Source organism: Antedon bifida, chromosome 7 (genome assembly GCF_963402885.1).
Source record: "Antedon bifida chromosome 7, ecAntBifi1.1, whole genome shotgun sequence".
NCBI classification, from domain to species: Eukaryota; Metazoa; Echinodermata; class Crinoidea; order Comatulida; family Antedonidae; genus Antedon; species Antedon bifida.
This window is the reverse complement of record NC_136232.1, coordinates 7,882,056-7,894,401: the sequence shown is the minus strand read 5'-3', so window position 1 is coordinate 7,894,401 and position 12,346 is coordinate 7,882,056. Positions and strand designations below refer to the sequence as shown.

Sequence of the window (12,346 nt, the reverse complement as noted above, 5' to 3'; positions counted from 1 at the left end):
GCTGCCAAGCAACACATACCTGCGCTTTGTTCAAATTCACCGTAGTCATATTTTGACAGATTTTTACTGGATTACAAAAACGAATACGCGTGTTTATGTTTTTGTTATCGCATTCGTAGAGTTGCGAAACCTCCCTATTATAAGAGCGTTTGTTTACCATTGCACACATCAAACATGGGATATCAAAATGAATAGAATTGTACTGAGAATGTTTTAAACTATAATTGAAAATTATATTGGATACAAGATAGCGGCCAAAATGGCACCTGAAATCCTACTTGTTAGCACATAAATTGTTAATGCGTTTGTTACTCTGCCAGAATGGCTAGATGTTATGTGGTCAATCGTGTTTGTTTGTTTCTTTCTTTCTATATTTGTTAGTTAGCAGGATTACTCAAAAAGTTATTGCCTGATTTTCATAAGATTTTAAAGGATGGTTTCATAGCTGTATGAGAACATGTCATTACATTTTCATATGGCTAGGCGGAGGTTTAAGTGCCCTTCTAGTTTGTTATGCAAATAGGGCATGTATCTTTTCTAGTAAATTATATTTCCCCCATCTGTCTGATTATGTCAAACTCATGAGTTTCCTTTTACTGTAGGGTTCTGGCTCATCTGAAAATTCCCCATCCAGTACACCACCTCTTTCAGATGAATCAAAAATGATGTCGCCGCGTAGTAAAACCATGGACCGTATGCACAGCGTACCTGCACCTGGCCATCGAAAGGCAGTTGATCGCCAGGCTAGTATACCGATACGATCCGACTCGGGCTGGGCTAATTTTACCCATCCCCCGAGTAAGTCTGAGACATCTGAAGCGAATGAAAGTGTTTTTCCACCGAAACCGGATTTCGGTCATGGTCAGGGTATTGTGTCAGAAAGGTCGGATGGGGTCAAAGACGCGGATGAACAGAATGGGCAAGAAAATGTGTGGCTGATTTCTGATGAGCAAAGGCTTTATTATACGGAACAGTTTAAAACACTTCAACCAGATGTAACAAGAATTATTCAAGGTACAATTTTTACAATTCTTGAATAGTTTTACAATTATTATAAAAATATACACAAACAACTTAATATTTGCTAATAATATTATTATTGTATAAATAGAGGCTATAAGAACAAATATTTGTGGTAGAAATTTGTAAAACAATCCTAGTTACTATAGCAGTTTGGTTTGGCATTATTTAAAATAATATTTTTCTGATAGTGCCCTGATAAAGCCATACTAACCTCTCTTACTAATCATTCTCACAAGATACAGTACTAATTCCGTTTACAATTTTTTAGGGAACGAAGCCAAACAGTTTTTTGAAAAATCAAAACTACCTACAACAGAGCTTTCTAAAATATGGTAAGATTATCAAGTTTATTTCAATACAGTACATTTAAGGATTAAGTTTTCTGATTTCAAATCCTTTTGTACTGTAGACTTTTGCTATGGCATAACCATAATAATAATTTAGGCCCATAATGTCTCAACATGCTTAACAAATTTAAATGGCAGAAAATACAATTTTTTTAAAAAGGAGAGTTTTTTAAGCAAAAAATGAGCAATCGTAGATTCCTATCATGGTTAGCTTTAATAGAAGAATTTTAACTGAAGTCTGAATCTGTTTACTAACTAACAATATCTACATATAGTCTTATAATGTTTTCGTTTGCAGGCAACTTTCAGATGTAAACAAGGATGGCGCTCTTTGCCTTGAAGAATTTTGCACCGCAATGCATTTGTCTGTTTTAAGAAAACATAAATACGAATTACCAGATGTATTACCTCCATGTTTAGTGCCAAAATTAAATGACGTCTCGTCAACAGACGTACAGGAAGGTGAATATAAACACAGTTAAATGTTTGAATCCATTAAAAAAAACCTTTTTATATGTAAAATACATCATAAGAAAAAAAAATGTATTTAACTATATGTTGTTATTGTATATTTTCAGTTAATTTTCTATACTGTATCTGAATTTGTCCATCATCATCATAATACAGCATCACATGTCAGAAACATGTGATGCTGAATCATAGACCCTAACATAAACTTAACAAGGTTTCACGTGTGATACACATGAAATCCTGTATTACAGGTGATACTGCACAAATATTGTCACATGGAGATACAGCACTATGTATATTTTACAGTTGTCCTTCAACCTTCCATGATACAGGCTGGACATGTGATACACATGAGATCCTACATACAGGATTTGTGTATGGAGATACAACACTGCGATATTTTACAGTTGTCCTTTATAATTCGATAATTGTTCTATTTCAAAGGTGATACAATAATTAGTACAGCACCAACGAAAAAGAAAGCGCCACCACCGCCAGATGTTATGAACAGGAGTGTGACACCGTCTGGGATAGCGGAGATGTCTCCAAAATCTAAAGTGAAAGGAGGGGAGGTATAATATAACATTTTAACTTTTTATTACAAAGGTTTTCATTAACTTAGAGTTATTACTTTGAATTAACAAAATTGGTTCTTATTTATTGCCATTCAATTAAATACTTCATTAATATCAGGGGTTAAAAAAATACATTTTGATTTGTCAAATCAAGTTGCAATAAGGAATATGATTATGATTTCAGTTGGCCTATTCATTTTTAAATTTACATGATTAGAAATGAAAATTGAGACTGTGACAATTTTGGCTATTCTTAAAATTATTTTTGTTCTAAAATGTTTTTTAAACAAGCTTACAGCACACAATATTCAACATACCTTGAATTGTGTGCTGTGAGCTCGTTTAAAAAACATTTTATATTTTTACCAGCATGTATGAACTCATTCGAATATTATTGTTCTGTTATCATGTGGTCTTTAATTGAAAGGTTTGAACTGTTTAGTTGGTTGGTTTTTATACATTTTAAATATTTTGTTTCATTTTACATTTCATTAGTATTATTGTTACTACAGTCGACTATTGAAAATGCATCCATTTTTGGCCAGCCCAAAGGTGCCTGGTATTGGGTCTCCAACAGTCAAATGCATTGGGGCACATTTAAGTATACTAAACTGGCCTAATTTTGCTTTAAAAACACTGCTTTGAAAAAAAAAATGTGTTAATGCCTAAACTACATTTGGGGCAGTTAAGGTACCAGCAATGATAGAGTAAGCAGTTGTTTATTGTGGTGGTGCTTAAATTAACGTTGTGTTGGTTTTTACAAAGTGTTAGACTAACCAAGAAATAATGGGATTTAACCATGTATAGCCAACCAATACCTTTGCTTTACAAAATTCAGGGATTACAGACACCGGGGTGGGGCATCACCAGAGTTTTGTATGGTGTGTGTCCCACTATCTGTAAACTCCGTTTTGCTATGGGGTGATATTCTATCATTTATGGTACCAATACCGTTACTTTGCACATATAATTGGTTTAGCTCGGCAACAATGTATCAAATAAATGATTTAAATTTTAAAAAAGTATGTTTTTTAATGCTAACATTGATTATGTAAATGAATTTATATAGTTTTAACCAATAATATTTTGTTATGTTCATTTTTGGCTATTTTTTGCATTCATTTGTTTTACGTCGCACAGAATTGGGCAAAGTTTTCAGATTCACCATTCTCCGGTCCATCACCGTCCTCCGAAGGTCCGGCCAACTTTGATTTTGCTTCTATTTCACCTGATCCAGTAAGCATAAATCAACATAAATTAGCATAAATTAATAAAATGCTTATATTTTTATAATATTACTAATATTGTTCTGCTTGATTTTAGTTTTCAAATATTTTTATATTTAAAGGTTGATTTCGCTATTAATTAACTAAAAATCTTTTATCTTACATTTTCAAAACTTTGGTTTCTTTTTTGTTTAGTTACAGTAAACATTTTTCTATTAACTAACATTAAATGGCCATAGAAATGTCTATATCTTTTTATTTTCAAAAAGTGGCCAAAAAATAATATATTGCGTTATTAAGCTTACGCTTGTCTAGATTTCTTTTTCTACATTTCCAAGATTATTTAACGCTTTTTAGAGGTACTGTTTGGAGATCTGAAAATTCCTGGTATTGGGAACTATAATTTGAACCATGGGGCCTTGGTAGGCAAGGTTTTGCCCCTTCACCGCTTACCACACTTACTTTTCCTTTGTTCTTCACTATATGCTATATGCCTTTTCTTTTTTGTGTTAATTTGTCTGCTGATTTTGTTATGTGTATCCTTCTTTTCTAAGACTAACAATAACAAACTATCATTTTTTTTTATAGGAAAGCAAAATTGTTCAGCCAATACCTTTAAAGTTAGCCCCAGATGGACAGACATGTATTGTATCATCCGATCCAACCAGACCTCGCAAGTTCTCAGGTCAGATATTAGCTTATACTTAGTGTTAGTGCCCAGGTAGACAAGCCACAACAGTGGCTGAATAATTATGATTAAATCAAATTATGTTTTAAAATTACAAATCACAAATTATAACTCTTGCCTCTTGTACAAAAATGAAGTTTTTTGGACAAGTAGTTCTCGAGAAAATGCAATTCCAGTTAATAAATTTTTTTTTTCGATCCAGTTTTTGGTCAAAGTGAATAATTATTATGTGACATTAAAATGGCATAGTTAAAAAAAAATTGGAAAAAAAATTTTTTTGGGGGAAATTTATCTTTAAGATTACCATTATTATTTTTCTTCGTTCTTTAGACCCTGGATCAGTCAGCACACCTGATGATGAGGAACATTTAATACCTGCCAAAAAACGGTCAGCTACCTTGCCAGACTCTGCGGCTCACACGCCAACGAGGATCGCACCGCCACCACCAGTTGAAAGAAAAGGTAATTTAGATCGTTATTTTATTATATTTAACCATGACTTTTCCTTTGCTTTTTATTGAGCTACAGGAATGTGCTATCGGTTAAAAACAAGTCTTGCTTTGCAGTACAGAAATAAAAAGTGCCCCGCTACATTTTCAAATGATAATTTTATAAACAATTACTGTATAGAACCAAGTATAGTCCCATGGGGCATGGATACGAAATTTGGAGATAAGTGGTTAGTTAGTTAGTGAGATTATACAGAAGCATGGAGTTATACTCGGTCATATACAGTATTATTTATTTATAGGCAATACTCACTATGCTGATATATGCTAGTTTGCCACGCTAAATATTCAAATCGAGAAATGATTACCTTTAATAATCAGATTCTTTTTATTCAAGTCAAGAAAATTGTTTATACAAATAGATACACCTAACCATTTACCTTTCCAGTATTTTTTACTATAAAAAATATATGTTTTTATCTTACATTATGGTGTGAAATGTGTATTTGTTTTGTGGAAAGTTTATGGAATAAAATAAAATGAATACTTTCCACTCTGTCGTTTTCTCTCCATGTCATCTTGTCTCTGTCTGTAAGCAGTTTACTGTACTTAAAAATACTGTACATAAATAAAGGGTTTTACTATTTGATATGAAGGTTAAAACATTGTTGATAAGGTCATGTTGTTGGTATAATTGTACAGTAATGTTATGTGATTCTTTCTATATAAGAATGTAGTTGTCCAGATCTACAGTCAAACTTTATTCTTTTGTTTTCTTTTATGATGAAATATAAGTATATGCATATTATTTTTTTTTTTAAATCTGCTTTTTAAAGTTAAGTTACTTGAATGCTTATAATGATTATGGGTAATTTGTAAAGGATTATAAACAGTATAGATTGTCAGTAATTTTCTCCAGAATTTGTATATAAAACATATTTTTTTAAAAAGAGTATTTTGCATTGTTTGTTTTTGAGAAGTTATTATTAATTGTTAACTTTTAAAATTATGATAGAATAAGAAATTTATTAAACCTTTAATAATCAAGAAAATTTTCATATAAAGTTTCAATGCACATTTGCATGATGTTTCCACTGTATTTTGACCCTTATTAACCTTTGACCTTGCAGCCTCAGCACCTACTCTTGACCTTTTCGCAGGTGATAATGTAATAGGCCTCATACCTCGTCACAGGCCTAGGTAATACCTTGTTTTTACCCTTACATTGTTTGCATGTGTTTTGCGTTCAGTTGTATTTTTTATTTACTATTATTATATTATTTTATATTTAGAATGTATTATGTGTTGTATATATTTATTTTTGATAATAAAATAAAAATATATTTGACAAGACAATATATTCAGTACACCAAATTGTATCTAAAATTAACATAACAATATTCCTATTAAACTATATATGACACTATAATATTAAATATCTAGTAGTTTTGTTTTATTATTGCTTTACATTATAGAAATCATATTTATAATTGAACATTATTTTTTTTCCGTTTGACCATGTCAAAATCATTCTACTGCAGTAACTACCTTTTGATTTACTCTTGTAAAATGTTTATGCAATTATTTAGCAAGATTTGTTGGTAATCAAACACACTGTTTATTACAGTGGCTACCTCATAAACTTCTACATTAAAACTAAAACCAATGCTTTATTGCAGAAAAAGTTTGGTTACTAGCAGTAGAATAATGTTGACATGATCCTTTAAAGCTATTGACAATATTCACAGTACACAATTATTTTCTAATACATTACAGCACTATGTTATGTTTACTTAAAATATATCAACAATAATATTGACAAAATCAATATTATATATGTACTGTATTTTAGTTCTTTATTTTTGGTGGCGCTATTCAATATGGCTATATGTTGTTTTATTTTGCTCTGAACCACATGAATTAAATCTGCTAAAATCTTTGAAATCAGGATATAATTTGTTTCATCAAAGTGGATGATATGATATATTAACTGATAATATGTACTAGTATCAAGAAATTTGTATCAAAAAGGATATATTTTGCGATATTCTGGAGGCGTCTTTGCTAAGTCGGGGTAAGTCAACTGGACCCAATTGAAGCCTACAGTATCCATACAGAGGAACATAGAGTCCTGGAGGCAGTGTGTTAGGGCTAGGCCTAGTGTTCCTTGAACTTAACAACCATGGCTGAAGGTAGGCCTACTACTAGAGGGAAGGCTAAGGATAGAAAGGATATGGAACTGGAACCTAGATTTAGGCCTACAGATGCTAGGCCTAGGCCTAGCCAACCTGAACAGGAAGCAACTCCACAGTCAGTTGGGGGAGCTTGTGCTATCTGTAAAACCATCATAGGCGATAAGGATAAGGGCATTAATTGTGACATTTGTAAGAGGTGTTTCTGCCTGAAATGTTCAAAACTCTCAAATAAAATGTATGCTCTCCTCTCTGACAGCGAAATAAAGAATTTTTTATGGTCATGTGATACATGCCTTGTGCAGTTACCTTTGTTGAAGAAAATTGCGGAGATAAATGAATTGCAGGAAAATATGAATGTGAGATTAAATATTATGGAAAAAACGCAAAAAGATCAGGCGCTTAGAGCATCAATAACCAATAAAAACATTGAAGTCATTGAAAAAATCCAGGTCGACACAAGAAATAATTTGATAGAATTAAAAGAGAGCTATGATCAAATGGATGGGAAAATTAAGGAGAGTGTTCAGGAAGGCATTGAAGAATATAGAGATAGAGAATCTCGTAAATTAAATATTGTGATTGAAAATCTACCTGAATCTGATAACCAAAGTTCTCAACAGAGACTGAAGGAAGACAGGGTTGCTATTGAAAAATTATTCAAAGAGTGTCTGGAGATAGAGGGAGTTGAAATAACAGAAGTGATCAGGCTTGGGAAATACACGGAAGACGGGTGTAGAATGGTAAGAGTTTCTTTGGATAGCCTGAAAAGTAAAAGGGAAGTGATGGTAAATGCAAAAAAACTTAGAAGCACGGATCACGCATTTCTAAAGAACATTTATATTAATCCTGATAGATCAAAAAAAGAGAGGCAAATGAACTATGAATTAAGACAGGAACTAAGAACAAGGAAAGATAACGGTGAGATTGATCTTGTTATAAGAAGAGGTAAAATTGTGAAGCGGGATAGCGAACTGGCGTTTGATCGTTTTCGAGGCCCTAGTTCATCAGCATAAAGAATTTTCGAATACAGAATCTTTTTGTTTGGAAGAAAATTATTTTAACTTAGAAAGAAAAGTGAAACAAAAATTTATAAGAAGAAAAAAATGTACAGAGGACAAGAAAAAATTTAAAGCTTTTATAGAAGGATTAAAGCAGAATAAATCTAGTTTAAGAAACGATGACATTGTTGATTTTTATGAGAAGTCGTTGAAATTTCTTTACACAAATGCAGATGCCCTGAGAAATAAAATAGGTGAGTTACGTGATGTCACAAATCAAAGGAAACCTGATGTGGTTGCAATAACAGAAGTAAATAACAAAACTTGTACAGACATATTGGAAGTTGAGTTAAGCATCAAGGGATATACAAAATTTGATTCTGGCAGAAGTGGTAGAGGTGTGGTTATTTTTGCGAAGGAAGAGCTGAATGCCAGTATCTGTAACGAGTTACTGAATTTAAATTTTGTGGAAGCACTATGGATCAAAATTGAAACAAATAAAAGGCAACAACTATTATGCGGATGTATTTACAGAAGTCCTAACAGTATTGACGAAAATAATCAAGCGTTACTATCTGCTATCGACAAAGCAAGTGAACTAAATGGTATTTCTGATTTAATCATGTTAGGAGATTTCAATTTTCCTGAAATTGATTGGATTTCTTGGAGTACTAATAAAAATGAAACACATAAAAGTAATCGGTTTATAGAATGCCTTAGAGATAATTTTCTATGCCAGTGTATACAGCAACCAACACGATTTCGAGATGGTCAAACACCTAACATACTCGACTTAGTAATCACCATGGATGAAACCAAAATAAGTGATATTGAGATAGGTCCACCATTAGGAAAAAGCGACCACGTAACAATCTTGTTTTCATATGACTGTGTAACTAAAATACAAGAGAAAATGGAATACAAGCTAAATTTCAACAAGGGTGACTATATTAAAATGAAAGAATTGATTACTGAGGTGGACTACCAATTTGAAAATACAAATGTTGAAGAGGCCTGTGAAGCTTTAAATCAATCAATAAGAAATGCTGTTCAGATCTGTATTCCCAAGTCAAACATAAAAAAAGAAAATAAACCTATCTGGATGACTGGTGACGTTCAGAGGAAAATTAAAATGAAACACAATGCATGGAAAAAGTTTACAAGGTCTAGACAACAGAAAGATTATGACAGTTACAAAAAGGCAAGAAATATAGTAACAGGTGAAAAAAGGGCAGCAAAGATTGCACTTGAGCGGAAAATATGCAATGAAGTAAAAACTAATCCTAAAAGTTTCTGGAAATATGTAAGAGAGAAAACCAAAACATCTCAATCTATTGGATTGGTGAAGGATGGAAAGGGTAATATGGCTGATGACAATCAGCATAAAGCTGAAATTTTCAACGCATTTTTCACAAGTGTATTCACAAATGAAGACCTCGAGTCATTGCCAGAAGTTACACCAAGAGTTGACGTGGATGACCATTTGGATTCAATTGAAGTGACAAAGGAGGAAGTGCTTTCATGCCTTCAGCAGATTAACTCAAATAAATCAGCTGGACCAGACGACGTGCATCCAAGAGTACTGAAGGAACTTAAAGAAATTGTTGCAACTCCATTGACATCAATATACAACAAATCACTATCGACTGGACAGTTACCGGAGTGCTGGAAATGTGCCAATGTAGTACCAATTTTTAAGAAAGGGGACAAGACGGAGGTTGGAAACTACAGGCCAGTAAGTTTGACATCTGTCATATGTAAACTTTTGGAATCAATTGTGAGAGACAAAATTATACAGTTTTTAAATGATAGAAACCTTATTATAAAAGCACAGCATGGGTTTCGGAAAGGTAGATCTTGCGTCACACAATTGCTGGAGGTGATGGAAGAATGGACAAAATTGCTGGATGCAGGAGAAAACTTTGATGCTGTATATTTGGATTTCAGTAAGGCGTTCGATTCTATCCCCCACCAGAGATTAATAACAAAATTGGAAGCGTACGGAATAAAAGGAAACCTACTGAGATGGATACATCAATTTTTGACAGGGAGGAGACAAAGAGTTAGAGTGGCCGCAGCATTTTCTGAATGGTCTACGGTTAAAAGTGGAGTCCCTCAAGGCAGCGTATTAGGCCCTTTATTATTTATAATTTACATAAACGACCTACCTGATGCAGTTAAATCTAAAGTATGGATGTTTGCAGATGACACTAAGATGTTTAATGTAGTGCATGAAAACAGAAATGATACTGTTCAAAATGATCTCAAGGCATTATCCGATTGGTCTAAAAGATGGCAGCTGAAATTCAACATCAAAAAATGTAAAGTAATACATTATGGAAATTCAAATCCACAAATGCAATTCACTATGCCAACAGAGGAAGGTGACGAGGATCTGCCAAATGCCAATACTGAAAAGGACCTTGGAGTCACTTTTGATCAGTCTTTAAAATTTTCACTACAAACGAATGAAGCTGTAAATAAAGCAAATAGACTCATTGGACTGGTAAGGCGATCTTTTGCTTACATGGATAAGGATATGTTCCTGCCCCTTTATAAAAGTATAATTCGACCTCATCTGGAATACGCAAGCTGTATATGGTACCCTCTCCTAAAAGGTGATTTGGATAAGCTTGAAAGAGTGCAGCGTAGGGCCACTAAAATTGTCAAAAAGTTACAAGATAAATCTTACGATCAGAGATTAAAAGAGCTTGGACTACCTACACTGAATTACAGAAGAAGAAGAGCGGACATTATACAAGTGTTTAAAATTATCAAGGGCTTAGATGATATTGAAGCCGAAATCTTTTTTGATTTTAGAGAGGACAGTAGAACAAGGGGCCATAAATTCAAATTAAGAAAGCCAAGAGCCCGACTGAAAATCAGAAGCCACTCCTTTTCAAGTAGAATCGTCAACACATGGAACAATCTATACCACACTACAGTACAAGCAGAAAACATAAATGCATTCAAAGATCAACTAAACAATGACAGAGCAATGGGAGATAAATTTTGCTACCAATTCTAGTAAATACAGAAGAAATGGAGGGCGTTTAAAAGGCATTTGCCTTAATCATGAGCCCGAATATTCAAGTAAGATTCAAGTAAGATATGTATATGTATATGTTTATATTCATTTTTGTTATGTTTTATTTTATATATATTTCTTGTCTTAGTTATATTATTTTGATTGTTTATACCAAACATTTTATTGCTTGCATTAAATTATTTAAACAATTGTTTTTCCCATCTTAGACGTGGCCTACAAAGGTATGTTAAATGTGGTTATCTTGCCATTTTTGCTCTTGTTTTGTATAATGATATTTAGATGTGCTCAGTCTAGATAATATATACTCCAAAACTGATGAACATATTCAATAAAAATGCAATTTAACTGTTCCAAAATAGTATTTTAAAAATGAGTCAAACATGAGTATTATCTACGAATCTGTATTGTATCAAACAATCCGTCAAAAACATGTTTTATCACTTTGTGCTATTTTAACACTGCGACTGCCTGTCTGTCACTTACGCAAAGGGAAACACCATTTATATTTTAGTATTCTAAATGAATACCACTAAAGATGTATTGTCCCCTCACCCCATCTCCACCCCCCCAAAAAACATGAAAAATAATGATTATTCAAATCAGATTTTGAATAGGCCATTAAAGTTATTCACTTACACACAAAAATAAGTATTTCACTTATAAAAAGAAATGATTAATTTTGACCAAAAATCATTGTCTGTCTGACAGACAATTTAGGCATATTTTACTTTAAATTACATTTTTTCAGGCATTTTCTTTTTCCGATCCAGTTTTTGGTTAAATTGAATAATTATGTGAAATTAAAATTGCATTCAACAAAAAAGATGTTTAAAATTTTTTATAGGGACAATATATCTTTAAGGGAAATCCTTTAAGGGAAATATTTATTGACATAAATTAAACACTGTATATAAGGTGATTGGTACATCAGCTACTGGCCCCTAATCCTGGATATGCCCCCACCCCCTTCCTCTGACCTCATATAAACAAAAGGAAAATAACTGCCTTTGTAAAGCGTCATCAGTTTTGGAGTAATGTCTCTCTTTCAGTTGTACAACTGATCTTGCATTTACATGTCGTTAGCTACATTGTCTAATATCTTATTTTATCTATTATAAATATCTAGTAGTAATTTTACATATTTTTGTTGGGTTTACAGAAGTTTTATTTTTTGTTGGAATAGTAAAGGTTATTACTTAATATTTTGGTTTATTTTAGGATAGATTTCTCATGTTTATTTATTATCAAGGAAGACATTAAGAAAATTGGTTTATAATTATTAGATAATTATTAACTTATAATAATTAACTGTTTTTAATCAGTAT

The 12,346-nt window shown here is 32.5% G+C and overlaps 1 protein-coding gene across 1 annotated transcript in view; it reads left to right on the top strand.

Moving 5' to 3' along the window:
• The window catches only part of LOC144848875 (uncharacterized), a 61,302-nt gene that overhangs the window by 40,238 nt on the left and 8,718 nt on the right, over nt 1-12,346 (top strand). The window contains exons 27-34 of the mRNA XM_078705825.1: nt 603-1,014; nt 1,292-1,355; nt 1,669-1,832; nt 2,286-2,413; nt 3,557-3,652; nt 4,231-4,327; nt 4,661-4,792; nt 5,910-5,979. Of these exons, the coding sequence (XP_078561951.1) occupies nt 603-1,014; nt 1,292-1,355; nt 1,669-1,832; nt 2,286-2,413; nt 3,557-3,652; nt 4,231-4,327; nt 4,661-4,792; nt 5,910-5,979 (1,163 nt within the window). The remainder of the gene's footprint in view (nt 1-602; nt 1,015-1,291; nt 1,356-1,668; nt 1,833-2,285; nt 2,414-3,556; nt 3,653-4,230; nt 4,328-4,660; nt 4,793-5,909; nt 5,980-12,346) is intronic.